The 16303-nt window shown below is 56.1% G+C and overlaps 1 protein-coding gene across 10 annotated transcripts in view; it reads right to left on the reverse strand.

Moving 5' to 3' along the window:
• Window positions 1–4507: 4507 nt before the first annotated feature.
• PCBP3 (poly(rC) binding protein 3) overlaps window positions 4508–16303 on the reverse strand; it is a 282207-nt gene continuing 270411 nt past the window's right edge. For 9 of the 10 annotated variants that reach the window (XM_030915860.1, XM_030915862.1, XM_030915859.1 and 6 more), the window contains 3 exons: window positions 11664–11716; window positions 6831–7000; window positions 4508–5324 (listed from right to left, as the gene is read on the reverse strand). In XM_030915860.1, the coding sequence (XP_030771720.1) occupies window positions 5288–5324; window positions 6831–7000; window positions 11664–11716 (260 nt within the window). In that variant the 3' untranslated portion in view covers window positions 4508–5287. Of the gene's footprint in view, window positions 5325–6830; window positions 7001–11663; window positions 11717–16303 lie in introns of those variants that run through there. The other variant, XM_030915863.1, reaches the window with a different exon arrangement.

Below are 16303 nucleotides of genomic sequence, written 5' to 3' on the forward strand. Positions count from 1 at the left end.
ATGGTGTGAAGAGACAAATATCAATACTTCAGTGACAAAGCTCCCTCCCCACATCCCTACATATGTGAATACAGTGCTATGTAACTGGAGCACTATTAGGCAGTTAGAGTCTAAAAACCCATCTGAGCCCAGGTGCGGTGGCTCACGCCTATAATCCCAGCACTTTGGGAAGCCAAGGCAGGTGGATCACGAGGTCAGGAGTTGGAGACCAGCCTTGCCAACATGGTAAAACCTTGTCTCTACTAAAAATACAAAGATTAGACAGGCATGGTGGTGGGCACCTGTAATCCTAGCTATTCTGGAGGCTGACATAGGAGAATTGCTTGAACTCGGGAGGCAGAGGTTGCAGCAAACTGAGATCCTGCCACTGCACTCCAGCCTGGGCAACAGGAGCAAAACTCCATCTCAAACAAACAAACAAACAAACAACAACCAAAAAACCCCCATCTGAATTGCTCTTACTTATGGCTTTACACACACACACACACACACACACACCATATATATAGTAGCGTGTATGTTTCAGAATTATTCCTCATGCCACAATTCAGACTCGATGAGCAGGAAGGAATCAACTGGAGACTAAATGTACAAAGAAAAATCCTGGGCCCTCAAAATGTTAAAAGCAAAGCAAAACACGGTGAAAGTCGGCTGCTGACACAGGAAGCCGGAAGCTCCAGGGCCACAACCACAACAATACGGAGAAGAATAATTTGTGATTGGCAGTTGTTGCCAAGAAAATACAGATAATTACAATGACAACAAAGAAGGAAGAGAAAACGGTAAGACGAAAGAAGACTTGTGTTCTGGAAACCAAAAGACAGGAAGAAGGTACAGTTAAAACAGCAAGAGAAGCTCCACCATGTGGTCCAAGGGGCGCCTGGATGAATTCGACTTTGTAAGGGCAGCGTCCTTCCCTGTTGCCCGTGACAAGGAGCTGTTGGTGAGGCAGCTTGATTTTATAAAATCACGGTCCCGGTAAGATTTTCAGAGATGTCAACAATGGACAATGCGACGCTTCTCCAACAGAATGTTTGGAAAAAATTGCAAATGGTCAAATTTTCACAAGACCCAAACTGCCCATTCTAGGATGAATGTCGGCCCATTGTTCTGCGTGAAAACGGCATTCAACACCAGAGACTTTCCCGTGCCAGGTAGGCTCTCAGACGGAGAGCCCCATATCAGGGGGATGTGTTGATCCAAGGTCACACAGGCCAGAGAGCAACCGGACCTGAGCCTCTGGGGACAGGCCCAGCCTGCTGGGAATGCCTGCCATCCCAGAAGCACCCACTGACCTCGACCCGCCCACGAGCTTCCAGAAGGTAGAAGCGGGAGGAAGCGCCAGCCACGCGTCTGACCACGGCCTTAGTTTTCCAGCCGCGTATCAAATGACCGAAGCGGCGCCCAGGTGTTAACTCAGTTCCTGCGTCAGGAGTTGGCTCAGCTCAGCTGGCTCCTGTTCTTTGGGGTCTCCCAGGCTGCCATCGGGGAGCTGGTGGTCACATTCCCATGCAGGGGCTGGACTGGGGCGGAACCCACTTCTGGGCCCACCCAGGTTGTTGGCAGAATTCATTTCCTTGCAGCCACAGGAGTGAGCGCTTCTGACGTTGGCTGGTTGTCACTGGGGCCCCCAAGCTCGCTCGGAGGGGTGCCTGCAGTCCACCTCCAGAGGCGGTCACTCTGCGGGCACTCTAGGGCAGTCCCAAAATGCCTGCTTGCTTCTCCAGTGCCACCAGGGGAGCTGGAGCCTTACGCAGTGCCAGGGAGTGACGTCCTGGCCCTTGCCACATCCCACAGGTCAGAAGCAACTCACAGATCCCTCCCACAGCCCCGGGGAGGGGGTCCTCCAATGCTGAGTGGGGGTCCCGGGGCCTCTGTGGGGTCCGTCCCCTATGGTCACAGGCTACTTCCTGTGTCGCCTGCATGCAGGCCACTGAAAATTCACGTTGAAACGTGATCCCCAACGCAGCAGTAGTAGAGGCGGGCCTTCTTGTGGTGATGAGCTGGCGAGCGCTCTTCTGCAGGAGGCTGAAGGGGGCCCTCCAGCCTGCTCGTCCTTCCGCTCTCCAGCCACGTGAGGACGCAGCATTCCTCTGCCTGAGGTCACGGTAACAAGGCACCCTTGGAAGCACAGAGCAGCCCTCACCAGACACATAGCCCAGCGCCTCCATCTCGGACGTCCCCGCCTCCAGAATTGTGGGCCACCCGTTTCCGTCGTGTTTGTTTCCCAGTCTCAGCAACTGAGGGACTCAGATGCCGCCCTTCTGGGTACGTGTGCTGCTTCATGAGACTGTCAAATTATTTTCCAATTACTGTGAGCATCTATCGAACGCCACTGGAGTCAGCCAATTCCTGCCCCTTTCCTGACAGCCACAGACCCCACCGCTGTCCTTGAGGAAGCAGGGGGCATAGACTCTGCTGTGTCCACAGGACACCGAGGTGCGGGGATGTCTGATGACTTGGGACACTCGCTGTGACAGGGTGTGACCCCGTGGCCCTGGGCCAGGTGCCAGTGCCCTGGCGAGATGGAGACTCAGCCACAGGCTTCCAGAAGCTAACAGCCACATTTCCCATGCCCATGATGCGCGCCCAGCAGAGCTGGGGTGCCCCAGCGCCCCTTGTTCTAAGCTTGCACATTTCCTCAGCCCAAGGCCTTGACCACGTGGTTGTGGGTGGAACCGGGACTCACACTGTGGGGAAGGGGCACCGGGAGCTGGGTTGCTGGAGATGTAAGAAGGCACAGGATGGGAACCACTGACCTGCAGGGCTGAGGCTCATGCTCACTCGATTCCTTAGAACTGAGAACTGCCACTTTGCGGGGTCTCACATCGCGGGAGAGCCCAGTCCTCGTGTGAGGTCCAATGCTCGCAGCACTGCCCTGTGAGCTGCCCCAAGTGACAGGATGCCTCCAGCTCTGGTTTGGAGCCCTGGTCCCTGGCTCTGAGTCCCCACTCAGGCCCTCTCATACCCAGCTGGGACTCTGGATTCTGCTGTGCCTCCGTGCCCCCGGGTCCTGAGGGTCTGAGTTCTGCACAACCCCCACCCTGCCACTCCAGCACCCCCGTCTCCCCTCCTCACGTGCTCTGGGCTCCCTTCCACCCCAGCTCTGGCTGCCCCTGCACCTGATGTGCTTCCCACATCTACTGTGCTCCCCCCACCTAAAGTGTTCCTCGCTTGGAGTACTCCCCACACCTGGAGTGCCCCCCCACCTGGAGTGCTCCCCACCTGGAGTGCTCCATTGCCTGCTGTTCTTCGTCCAGATGAGTGAGCAACTAACCCCTTACCTTCTTAGGTCCTGCCCAGCCTGCATCTTCTAGGGGTCTTTCCATCCCATTTTCATTCCTCTCTTCTCGTGGTATCTTATTTCCAGGGCGTCTGTCATTGTCAGTTGTATCCACGCTGTTGACTAACCTTCTCCACTGACACGGGTGCTGGGGAAGGCCTGTGTCTTCCCCAGGGGGAACTTCAGTCCTAAGCTGCCAGCATGTGTGCCCAGGTGCCATGCTGGGCTCACTCCTGTGACTGGGCCCTCCCGGGGGCAGAGGTGGGCAAGGAGTGTGTCCAGGAGGCTGAGTCGGGGCCCTCCAGGCCAGCACCTCAGCCAGGTGCCTGAGGCAGGCCAGGTGGAGTCTGGGAAACAGGGCGGCTTCTGCCTGATCGGGCAGGACGGGGCTCCCGTGAGCGGGTGCCTTGTGGCTGGCTAGGAGCCTGGGGCAGGCTGTCCTGGGCCCTTGGAGGCTCCCCAGGTTCTGGCCAGACTCCCATCCTCCTGGAACCGCCGACTCTTGACAGACACCTCCAGTGAGGGGTCAGTGAGCTGTGTCTGTCCACACATCCCAGGCCCACTACCTTCTAGAAGGTCCTGTGAACACTAGGATCCAGGTGTGGAGGTGGTACCCTGAGCCTGCAGAGCTGGGACAGGAGCCTCCGAGTCCTGCCCTCCCTGGTGCCTGGTTCCCCCTCCATCCTGGGTCTGGGTCCTTCCTGATAAATCACGTGGGGGCTCCCCCCATGCCCTGGGCCTGGGTTAGGGATTAATCACCTGAGGGAGGGCCTGAGTCACATCCAGGGCTTCAGGACTGCGCAGGGGCACAGCCGGGCTCCTTAAGGTGAGCACAGGCTGCCAAGTGAGCCATGCGGACCGTCCCCAAGTGGGTGTGACGTGGACAGGCTCCACGCTGTGGAAGCACTGGGGGTCACTGGGCACAGCCTCTGGTACCCACGATGGCTGTGGAGGAGTAAGTCTCACGAATTAGGAACTGGCATTTTGGTGCCTGGGCAAGAATGGTGTTTTTCTGTTTGTCATTTTAGGTAGTTTTGCCAAAGTACAAACAGAAGTGCTTGTGTGTGTTGTGGAAAGGGGGCATGAAATCGTATCTGCGTGTGAGAACAAACTCAGGCTTCTCCAATAAGCACCGGGCTCAGGGCGTGTCTCCCCAGGGGAAGGACATGCTGAGTCCTGGGTGCATTGGGGGCACAGAGACGAGCCAGAGCCGGTGAGGAGGGGCCACGACATTTATTGAACTCTGAGGAGCACAGAGGGGCTCCCTGGCGTGTCTGTGCTCTCCAGCCACCCTGGAAGACGCTCAGGGGACCCCGATGCCTTCCCAGTACGCAGCATCTCTGTGGAGGCGGGGCCCCCAGCAGGCTCCACCCTCCACCCCACTCCTGAGGTCAGAGCCCCAACCTCCTCCACAACCCTCCTCTTCTGGTGCTCCCCGTGGGTGGTGCTCCCCGTGGGTGGTGCTCCCCGTGGGTGGCAGGAGAGCCACCCCTGATTCCAGCACACAACCTGACCTAGGGCAGAAACTCGAGCCCAGATGACACTGGCTCTGAGGGGAAACTGAGTCAGCACAGCAGGGCTGTGTGAGACAGGAGGGGTCTCAGGCAACAGTTCTGGACAGTTCTGGATGGCGGAGGAGAATGGTAGACAGGAAGTGCTGTTGGAACGCCGACCCAGCTCCTAAGACAGACAGCTATGCTGACACCAAGGAACAATATTTCTAAAATAATTAACACTGCATGCCGGTGCATGGGCAGACTGGAGCGCTGTACGTCATAAATAACACGGAAGGGGGACTCGGCGGAGCCTGCAGCCTCTGTAGAGGGGGTGTGTCTCCAGGGCATATGTCCTTCTGTTAATTAGGAAAACCTCTCTATGGATATCTGTGAGGCAGGGAAGGTGGGCTGTCCAGCGTGTGAGGGAAGGTGGGCTGTCCAGAGTGTGAGAGCCGGGGGCCTTGGGCTCTGGCAGGTGGGTGACGTCGGGGGAGGGTGCTGGGTAGGATTAGAGCGTGCCCATCCCGGTGACCTCGGACGTCAGCCTAGAACAAAGGCAGGAGAGGGAGAGACGGTCACAATGAACACCCTCATCCGTGGGCAGATGTGAGGCCGGGCTGTGTGGCCTCTGTGCTCGCTGGGACAGGCTGTCCCGGTCAGCTCAGGAAGTTCTGAGCTGGAGACCACAGCAGAGTACACGGGCCTCTTCTCCGCCCTGGTCCCCGCCATGCCCGTCACCACGTCAGGTGTGTGAGCCAGCCCTGCATGGGGGCTTGAGGCCTTCCCCGTATGAAGCCTCCCGTGCAGCCCCGGGTCTGCCCTTGCGGGGGCACAAGGCCTTCCCAGTCTCACACCTGGCATCTGAGAAGGGGCTTTGGTTGCCACAGGAGTAAGCGTATGTGGGTAAGAGCCATCTGGCCCTAAGCACGGGGCCCAGCGGGGCTGTCAGTGATGTGGTCGGGCAGGCGGGAGCCTCCCTGACCAGCCCCATCCCCAGGCTCGCCCTGGGTTTGCCAACAATGCGCTTTGCTCAGCCTCCTGCCCATGGGCCTGCAGCCACAGGGATGGAAAGAGGCCCAACCTGGCTCTGGATCGAGGCAGAAGCCCAATGGGGCATCCGTGGGTAAAGTCGGGGGGGCTCCTTGTCCTCTCCAGGCAGCCCCTCACCCACTCACTGGGCGTGCAGATAGCAGAAGGGTCATGGGACAGGGGTTCCAGGGCCCATACAGGGCTGTGTCCACCCAGAGACCCCTCCCCTTCCCTCCCCTCCCCTTTCCTCCCCTCCCCTTTCCTCCCACAAGCCCAGCTTGGGGTTCTTGCAGGAGGACATCCTTGGGGAGGGAGGAGGGATGTTCCTTACATCAGAGGCGGGGCTGGTGGTACGGCCTGCCTGGTGGGGGGACTGGTGGTGTGGTGTGTCAGGCGGGGGTGGGCGCTGGTGGTACGACCTGCCTGGCGGGGTGGCTGGTGGTACGGCGTGCCTGGCAGGGGGTGCTGGTGGTACAGCCTGCCTGGCAGGGGTGGGGCACTGGCTGAGAGGTCAGTGAGGCCGAGTGGGGTATAGTCACAGGGACCCAGGTGGCTTCAGACCCTCCCGTGTGCACCAGGGACCCACGGAAGGAAGGGGCCTGCAGAGTCCTGTCCTGCCTTTCCCTACACTTTTCCATGAGGATGAAAAAGGAGGCAAAACAGCAAAGTCCCCAAACACTGGTCTTTCTGGAGAGCTCTGAGTGGACAAGAGTCAGGTCTTCCAGCATAGGTGTGGCCGCCTGTCTGGGGCCACGGGAGCACCTGCCTTCCCCTCTAGCTTTGGGGATCATCCCCGGAGACACTGGATGGGAGGTCGGCAGAGTGAGGTGGCCTCACGTCTACATGAAGGCTGTCGCCATCCCATCCTGTCCCCACTATCCGGCCTGGAGCAGAGGGAAAAGAGGGGGAGGCAGAGTGTGGCCCAGACCGTGCCTCCTCCCACCCCCGACTGTCCGGGCGATGTAACGCCAGCTGGCGCGTCCCTTTCTGGGCGTCTCTCAGAGGCCCTTGGAGCTGCTCACCTGGCGTTGATGAGATACTGGGCAAGGCTGATGTTCGCCGGGGTCCCCGTGATGGTGATCTGACGCTCTGATGACCCTTCAGTGGCGTTGGCGATTTTGATCTGAGCTCCAGACATCTGTCGAATTTCATTGATTTTGGTCCCTTGGCGTCCAATTATGCAGCCTATTAGCTAGAAACAAGGACAGGGGGATTTCTTAGAGAAGAACCCGAGCCAGCCCCTGAAGACTGTGGGCAGTGTGCCCGAGGGGCCTGTGGGACAGGCTGCCAGCCTTGGACTCTGCCCCAAGCCCTGAGCGCAACACCCTGGAGAGGCCCCGCCCACACCTGCCTACAGGTGGTGCCTGATCCAGGCCACCTGCCCGAGGTCAGGCTAAGAGCACCTGTGCCTCTGCTGGCCCCTCTCAGAGCCGCCCTGCTCCCCGCTCCTGTGGGAGGTCCACAAAGCCAAGAGGCCACAGTCACTCGGCCTGGGCGCTCCACACTGGTCACCCCGGGGTCCAGGAGTGACCCACAGGTGGCAGCCAGGGGCTGAGCAGGGAGGCTCCACCACGGCCTGGAGGCGTCTTCTTGGCCGCATCCCAGGGAGACCAGTTCTGCCCAGACAGGCAACATCACAAATGCTCAAAAAGAAATGTGTGCTTGAAGCCAGAGCGAAACTCACTGCTGCCTAAAACTCAGCTTTTGCTGAACTTAGGTGAAACTCTGAGGCCATTCAGGCGCCTCCTTTCATTCTTCCTTTGGGACCCCTGTTTAAAGATGGAACACAATGGCCTCTGGCCAAGGCGGTCATCAAGAATGAGGGTGCTCCTTGAAGTAGCTGAGAGAGGAGGGTGGTGTATGGAGCAGCCATGAGGGGCTTCAGGGACAACTCGGGCACCCAGAGAAGACTGCACAGGAGCCAGTGGCATCTCTCAATGCCCACCACTGGACGGAAGTCCCTTCATGCACGCACAGGCCACTGATGAGAGCTCTGGAGCTTGGACGGAAAGAGAAGTAGCCAGACCTGTGGCAGGGAGAGCCCGAGACTGGAAGGTACCTGGCACAGGGTGCCAGGAGGGCAATTGGGCACACAGATCCCTGAGGGCCCTCAGGCGGAGTCCACTTCCACCTCCCTTGAGGCTGCTAGGGTGTCAGAATGGTGGTGAAATTGAGTGACAGGAGCAGGTTTCTGTCCTTACGCTGGGTGGAAGGGCTGGGCCGGGCCATGTGGCGGCATGCAGGAGGGACGTCCACTTCCAAGAGTGCCGGGGCTCAATCTGTGGTGTGAGCAGCAGCTCCACGGTGGGACACAGCTGCCCTGCCAGCCAGCCCCTGTCCCTGAGGAGACCAACGGTGTCTCAACTCTGTTCACCTTAGAGGCCGTCTCTGCTGGTTACTTAGGAAATGACAGCCATCTTACTAGACTACAGAACCCTCAGTCTTTGCAGACATCTACAGAGACCCCCACTCTAGAGAATCCAGGGCTGCTGGGAGTCCTCTATCTCCTGCTGCATCTCTGGGCTCCACCCACACCTCAGGCCCCACCCACATCTCCCAAGGCCCCGCCCACAGTCCAGCCTTCTCCCTGCTCACACCTGTGTGTGGTGTTCAGTGTGCCCCTGGGGTCAGGAGGGTGGTTTCCTAATCGGCACAAGGCCACATTTACCTGCCTGGCTGCATCCTCCTCCCTGGTGGCAGATCTGAAGGGCTCATCTCTGTTGGGGGCCAGGGACAGCAGCCACGGCCCGCATGGGGAGGGGGAATGTGGCTGACTCGGCAGCATGACCACAGGTCCCTGCAAGATGCCAGCATCCAGGAGGGAGAGCTCCTGGGCTTTCGCACTGCCCCACTTCCTGTATCCCTCCTTGGCCAGCACACAGCCAGCTTTCCTCCCTAGCACTTCCTGCGCTGGAGTGCGTGGTGTCTGCTGAAGCGCACAGCACTGAGAACCTCGTGCACATATGCTGTTGGATCTCTCCTCAGAGCCTGCTGGAGGAAGTATCTCCCTGCCCCTCCTGCACAAAGTGCCTACCCTCTTCTCTTAACCGTCTGCCCGTCTTCTAACTGCCTCACTCCAGCTGTGCCCTGGCACGCATTCCCCTCCTGCTCTCCCCCCGCCCTCTCCCTCTGCTCCCTGTGATGTGCTGCTCAGGGTGCCCCTCTCCCCAGGCTCTGGAGGATGCTGCCTTTGCCACAGGCCTTTCCCCTCCTCTGCACACAGCTGTGGGGTCTGAATGCTGATGGGACATCATTGAGCCGCAAGGCATGCCCACCTCACCACAAATGCCAAGGTGAACAGCACTGTGATTTCTGTACCGGCACTCTCCACCACGAGAAGTGAATGTGGGGAGGTCGGACCTCCTTCACCTGCCCTGCCCTAGGCTGGCTGGCTCAGTGAAGGGGAAGATGGCTTCTAGGCTGAGCTCTACAGCCCAAGGGCACCTCCCACCTGGCCCCACCTGCACCTGTGAACCTTGCCAGCAGTTAGCAGACTTCTCGCCTCCTCTCATCCTCGTGTGCCTCCACTGCAAATTCAAAGAAGAACGATGGAAATATTCTGAAATAACGTGGCCCCTCCTAATCAGATGTCAATGCCAAATTCCACTGGAACTGTGGTGACACCTCCCACTGCAGCCTCTCCTCCTAGAGACCACTGTTGGACACCTTAGATTCCTTTCCCCAGCAGAAGGCCTGGCTGATTCTGCAGCTGAGAACCAGGGAAAGGGGCATGAGCCTTGGTGGGTGGGTGACTGTTGCTTAGGGCAGAGTAGGGGAGACCACAGGCACCACAGTCTGCATGGCCAAGAGCAAGCACTGAAATAGGCGTTGAGGGAAGCCCACAGTGATCGTCAGAAAGGGAACCAAAGGCCTGGGGCCCCTGGACTGCCCTGTGTCCCCATTGGCCATGCTGGGGAGCCTGCGAGTCTCAAGAGTCCCTGCCTCCAAGCAGTGTCTTTCTGCAGGAACCTTGAGGCAGCATGATCCAACTGTGACCAAGAGACAGACGTGAGCGAGATGACAGGCAAGTTCAGAACAAGCACACCCATTTTATTTCTTCCTTTTCTCCAAGAAGGTAGCAGGCAGCTACCAGGTGAGGAACATCAGCTTTGGTGCAGCCCAGATACATCCCCCATGAAGTCTGGGGGTGCTGGTGAAAGCCCCTGACAGTGCCATCAACAGCCTTTTCCATGAAGAAGCATGGAAGGCTGCGCCCAAATGCACTGGGATAAGAGGAAGCTGCCTTCCTTCTGAGAAGTGGGTCTCTTCCCTAGGAAGATCACCAGGAGGAGGATGGGAAGTGAGTGGTGAAGAGCTCAGAAAACCAGCATCCATCTGTACAAAGGAGACCCCAGGAAACAGGTTGACCAGCTCTCCAAAGATGACTTGTCCTCTTAAAGTTCATTCCCGTTTCAAATGAGTGTTTGGATAAGAGCACCAAACCTGGTGTTAGTGAACACTGATTCACCAAAGAAGGAAAACCCCACAGGAAAAGCCTGCTGGCTTTACTACCTGGAGGAAAAGACTCAGGAGGATGCCAGAAGTCGCATGCTCAAGGAACCACTGCAGTGAGGGAAAGGGCTGAGGAAAAATCCCCTCTCTCCAAGAATGCAGGGACCAGTTGGCTGTGCCACCCCACACCTGGGCAGATGGCTCTGTGCTGCTGCCTTTCAAGTTGGGCCAACCTTAGAAATCCTCGGGGATGCCAGAGGCTGGACCACAATGCTGCCTGGAGGGTGAGTGTCCTGAGCTTCTGTTAGCAGACATGGGGACTCTGTGCCTGACCAGCAACCAGGACAGAAGGCCTAGAGTGCACATTGCCACGAGGGGCTCAAATGAGATGGCTCTTCAGGCAGGTCAGTGGCACCAGCCAGACAGCCTCATGGTCCACTCCTCTGGTGACCCTGCTCTCTTCTGCCTCTTTTTCTCCCACTCCACTGTCCATCTTCCACACACAGGACTGGTGATCTCCCTGAACTGCCAAATCTGTGCTTCCTATGGTCAGCTTGTATGAAAGGAAGGAACAGGGCTTAGAATTCCTGCCCAGCAGGTGTAAAGGGGGGCAGAACAGTGAAGGTTTCCAAAATCCACAGCTCTAGGGCAGAAAAGGCTGCTGGATGCTTGAGCTATAAGTGGGGCAGCCATCTCCACAGCCCACACAGGGACTCTGCTTGCTGCTCTGGCAGCTATCCCTCAAGGACATATGGCCCATGCCCTCCCTGGTCTCTCAGTTTGTGGATAAGTCAAGCACTCAGAGAATAGTCCTTACTATCCTCAGGACCCATGCTTACTCTGGGGAGGACTGAGTGTGTTGAGGGGAGCTCGTAAGGCCACATCCTCAGGTATGCTTAAGGCATGAACAGACTGAGGGGTGCTAGAAGAAATCTAGACAAGTCTGTGACATCCAACCAACTTCAGGTCTGTTGGAGCCAACTCATGGAGAATCCCAAACCTCCTGAGAGGCCAGGGCCCATGGAGATAATACTGCGGGTGGGTCCACTCTAGAGCATTCCTGGGCCACCTTGTTCTTTAAGGTTTGACCCGTACCAGGGCAGTGCCTCCACAGCAACATGAGTTCTCAGCCCAACTCTCATCTGACTACTGATTAATATCTGAAGTCCCCTTTAGCCTGCTGCTTGTTCAACATTTTAGGGATATAAAAGCACACAACTTTTGATGGGCATTAAACCCACTTTAAAAAGGAAAGGAGGGAGGATGCAGATCAAACAGTGGGGTTGGGGTGGTGAAGGCATCACCAAGCAGTGGGTCCCTCTGCCCAAAGGACAGCAGAGCTGACAGCCACTTGTGCCTAGTGTTTCCACCCAGGGACAGGCAGGTACAGGGGGCATACTCACATCATTGGGAATGGTGAGCTCATGAGTGCTGGCCGGTGGGCTGGCGTCCAGACCTGGGCATACCAAGGGGACATGGTTAGGCTGGTGGAAGGCTGCTAACAGTCACACCCCAGTGCCCCCACTCTCCTGGTTCAAGAGAGACAGGGCTGTAGAGCTGGCCCAAGTGTGAGGGTCAGCACAGCCCAGAGGGCCAGGACCCTGTGAGCTTTCAGTCTGAAACTGCCACCTAACTTCCTTAGTCCCAACTTCTCTCAAAAGAAGGAAAGAGAGACTTAAGCAGGACATTTTGTTTTTTTCATTTTGTACACAGCGTGACTTCACTCCCCTGTCATGTTTGTATGCTCTCTTGTGACACCTTGGAAGGCCACCCTGGTGGGCCCCCGGCTGAAGGGCAGGGCCACCCAGCATGTCTCAGGGTCTCTGTGCAGCACCCAGGGCACAGGCCATGCTGGTCACACTGATGCTGAGTGCCCATTTTCCCTTAGTTCTCAGGAGACCCCACTGGTTCTGAGGCCTACACCACTCTACCCAACAGTGCCCCACCTCCCTGTGACACCCCCTGGCCTGCTGCATGGGACAGCAGATGGCAGAGCACACAAAGTTGCCTCTCATTCCGATTCTGATGTAACTCTATCCAGAGGCCCCTGCACATAGCCTGGCTCAGACAGCTCAGGTCCACCAGGCAGTTCTTCCAAATTGGAGCAAGGAGATTCAATAGCATCACTGAGCCAAAAAAGAAGTGTTAGGACCAATGAAAAGCTGCACATTTCTATATAGATATCTTTCTTTGTTGAAGAGTGACGATATGGGTCTAATTGATCATCAAGCCTAAGTTTTTATATTTACAAATCTCCACTTAGTACCATCAGATAAAAGACAACCTCTCAGAGTTCAAGTCCAAGATTTGCTCTTGCTTGGAGGCTGCAAGCCTCATGAGTGTTGGCACAGGAGGGGCAGGGCCAGAGGCCTGCTGTGCTCTTCATGCTCAGCATTTCCATTTCCTGGACAAGTGGCGGCTCCAACCTGCAAGTCTAACACTGACACTCTGCTCTTCCCCTTGCAGGCCCCACGTGGTTCTTGTGACTCGGATTCTGCAGCTCAGCCTGGGCCCTGGAAACTGCAGGATCCACTCCTCCTAACCATCACAGGCCCGGCTGATGTACCTTCAGAATACCCCAGACTGGGGAGCCCTCCTCCCACCCACATGCTCCCCTGTTGCTGGTTCCTGCCTCTGCTGTGCCCCTTAGTCTAGGTTCCAGACAGACCAGAGGGCTCCCCAAAATGCACGTCCAATGGCTGTAGACTCCCAATGAGCTCCTACTTCTTCACAGCACCTCCTGTGCCCCCCAACTCCATGTTAAAGCCACACAGCTCCTGTTCTTTCCCACCACCTCTGCCCTGCCCCCCGTCCCTGCCAGCCACACCCTCCCTGGGCCCTGGGTGGGGCAGTCTGTCTACAATGCCACCTCTCATCTTGTCTTATGGTACTGACACCCCCAACCAGAGGATCCTCTCACTGTGACCAGCCAGTCTCCCTGGCAGGGAGAGACCCCACAGGGCAGATGCAGTCCTGTGGGGCCGTCCAGCACAGGAGGGGATCAGTTGGTGCTGAATGAACCAATTCATCTCTAATTCTCCATTATTTTTCTTTTGCATATATAAGCCTAGAGTTTCTGTTCTTTATATTCTTTTAATAAAGATACTTTCAAAACAACACTTATTTGGTTATTCAACTACCTACACACATTCCATAAACAGTGATATTTAAAATGTCACTTAAAAGATTTCCTTGGTCCTGCCTGAGTCCTAGACAGGAATTCCCGAACAAAGTAGATCTTAGATGAACAGAGAGGAGTGAGCCAGACCTGTTGAACTTGGGATATTTTGATTGAAAGGAGGAAAGTATGGGAAATCTTCCTAGGAGGGCACTAAAGTTAAGCAAATAATATAAAGAAATGTCTGCATAACCAGGACATTCATCTCAGGACAGCGTGGCCAATGTGTTCATTCATCTCAAGAGAGCACGGCCAATGTGTTCATCCACAGTATGGCCCAGGTGTTCATCCATCTAAGGGCAGCATGGCCCAGGTGTTCATTCATCTCAGGACAGCACGGCCAATGTGTTTCATCCATCTCAAGACAGCATGGCTGATGTATTCATTCATCTCAGGACGGCAAGGCCCAGGTGTCCATCCATCTCAGGACAGCATGGCCCAGGTGTTCATTCATCTCAGGACAGCATGGCCGATGTCTTCATCCATCTCAAGACAGCATGGCCAATGTGTTCATTCATCTCAGGACGGCAAGGCCCAGGTGTTCATCCATCTCAGGATGGCATGGCCGATGTGTTCATCCATCTCAGGACAGCATGGCCGATGTGTTCATTCATCTCAAGACAGCATGGCCGATGTGTTCATTCATCTCAGGATGGCATGGCAGCTGTGTTCATTCATCTCAGGACGGCATGGACCAGGTGTCCATCCATCTCAGGACAGCATGACTGATGTGTTCATCCATCTCAGTATGGCAAGGCCCAGGTGTTCATCCATCTCAGGATGGCATGGCCGATGTGTTCATCCATCTCAGGACAGCATGGCCGATGTATTCATTCATCTCAGGACGGCATGGCCGATGTCTTCATCCATCTCAAGACAGCATGGCCGATGTCTTCATCCATCTCAAGACAGCATGGCCAATGTGTTCATTCATCTCAGGATGGCATGGCCGATGTGTTCATTCATCTCAGGACAGTATGGCAGCTGTGTTCATTCATCTCAGGACGGCATGGACCAGGTGTCCATCCATCTCAGGACGGCATCGCTGATGTGTTCATCCATCCCAGGACGGCATGGCCCAGGTGTTCATCCATCTCAGGACAGCATGGCCGATGTGTTCATCCATCTCAGGACGGCATGGCCGATGTGTTCATTCATCTCAGGATGGCATGGCAGCTGTGTTCATCCATCTCAGGACAGCATGGCTGATGTGTTCATTCATCTCAGGACAGCATGGCCCAGGTGTTCATTCATCTCAGGACAGCATGGCTGATGTGTTCATCCATCTCAGGACAGCATGGCCGACGTGTTCATCCATCTCAGGACGGCATGGCCGATGTCTTCATCCATCTCAAGACAGCATGGCCGATGTGTTCATTCATCTCAGGATGGCATGGCCGATGTGTTCATTCATCTCAGGATGGCATGGCCGATGTGTTCATTCATCTCAGGATGGCATGGCCGATGTGTTCATTCATCTCAGGATGGCATGGCCGATGTGTTCATTCATCTCAGGACAGTATGGCAGCTGTGTTCATTCATCTCAGGACGGCATGGACCAGGTGTCCATCCATCTCAGGACGGCATTGCTGATGTGTTCATCCATCCCAGGACGGCATGGCCCAGGTGTTCATCCATCTCAGGACAGCATGACCGATGTATTCATTCATCTTAAGACAGCATGGCCGATGTGTTCATTCACCTCAAGATGGCATGGCCAATGTGTTCATTCATCTCAGGACGGCATGGCCCAGGTGTTCGTTTATCTCAGGACGGCATGGCCGATGTGTTCATTCATCTCAGGATGGCATGGCTAATGTGTTCATTCATCTCAGGATGGCATGGCTAATGTGTTCATTCATCTCAGGACGGCATGGCCCAGGTGTTCATCCATCTCGGGACAGCATGGCCGATGTGTTCATCCATCTCAGGACGGCAAGGCCCAGGTGTTCATCCATCTCGGGACAGCATGGCCGATGTGTTCATTCATCTCAGGATGGCATGGCCGATGTGTTCATTCATCTCAGGACGGCATGGCCCAGGTGTTCATCCATCTCAGGACGGCAAGGCCCAGGTGTTCATCCATCTCAGGACAGCATGGCCGATGTGTTCATCCATCTCAGGACGGCAAGACCCAGGTGTTCATTCATCTCAGGACGGCAAGGCCCAGGTGTTCATTCATCTCAGGACGGCATGGCCAATGTGTTCATTCATCTCAGGACAGCATGACCGTTGGGTTCATTCATCTCAGGACGGCATGGCCGATGTGTTCATCCATCTCAGGACGGCAAGGCCCAGGTGTTCATCCATCTCGGGACAGCATGGCTGATGTGTTCATTCATTTTAGGACAGCATGACCGTTGGGTTCATTCATCTCAGGACGGCATGGCCGATGTGTTCATTCATCTCAGGACGGCATGGCCCAGGTGATTCTGTTTCTTATGAAGATGACGACATTCCAGATACCAGGGTAAAGGAGGCCGCCCAACCTGCCGCCCAAGCCCATGCTGGAAGTCTCCTGGCCTCAGCATTCAAAGAGGCCACAAACACCTCCCATTGCTGCCCACTCAGTTTAACCCTGCTGTGGCTGGCATGTGTGTGCACTGCAGTCCCCAGGGCCTTGGTGAGGGGAGGGTCATCACAGGACGCCTAGCTGGCCACCAGGAAGCCACTGTGGCACCGGCCACGTGCACATGGAGCCATGAGGTGTTGCGTGTGTGTGGCATCTTCCTCATGGGCACCTAGGAACCCGCTAAGCCCCAGGCAAACAACTGTGTCTGTTTCATGGCCTTGGTCACTGAATCTACAAATCTATGTGCTACCCCACAGTATCCGAGGAATGAACATTTTAATGCGAGTCGGGAG

Source organism: Rhinopithecus roxellana, chromosome 13, assembly GCF_007565055.1.
Source record: "Rhinopithecus roxellana isolate Shanxi Qingling chromosome 13, ASM756505v1, whole genome shotgun sequence".
NCBI classification, from domain to species: Eukaryota; Metazoa; Chordata; class Mammalia; order Primates; family Cercopithecidae; genus Rhinopithecus; species Rhinopithecus roxellana.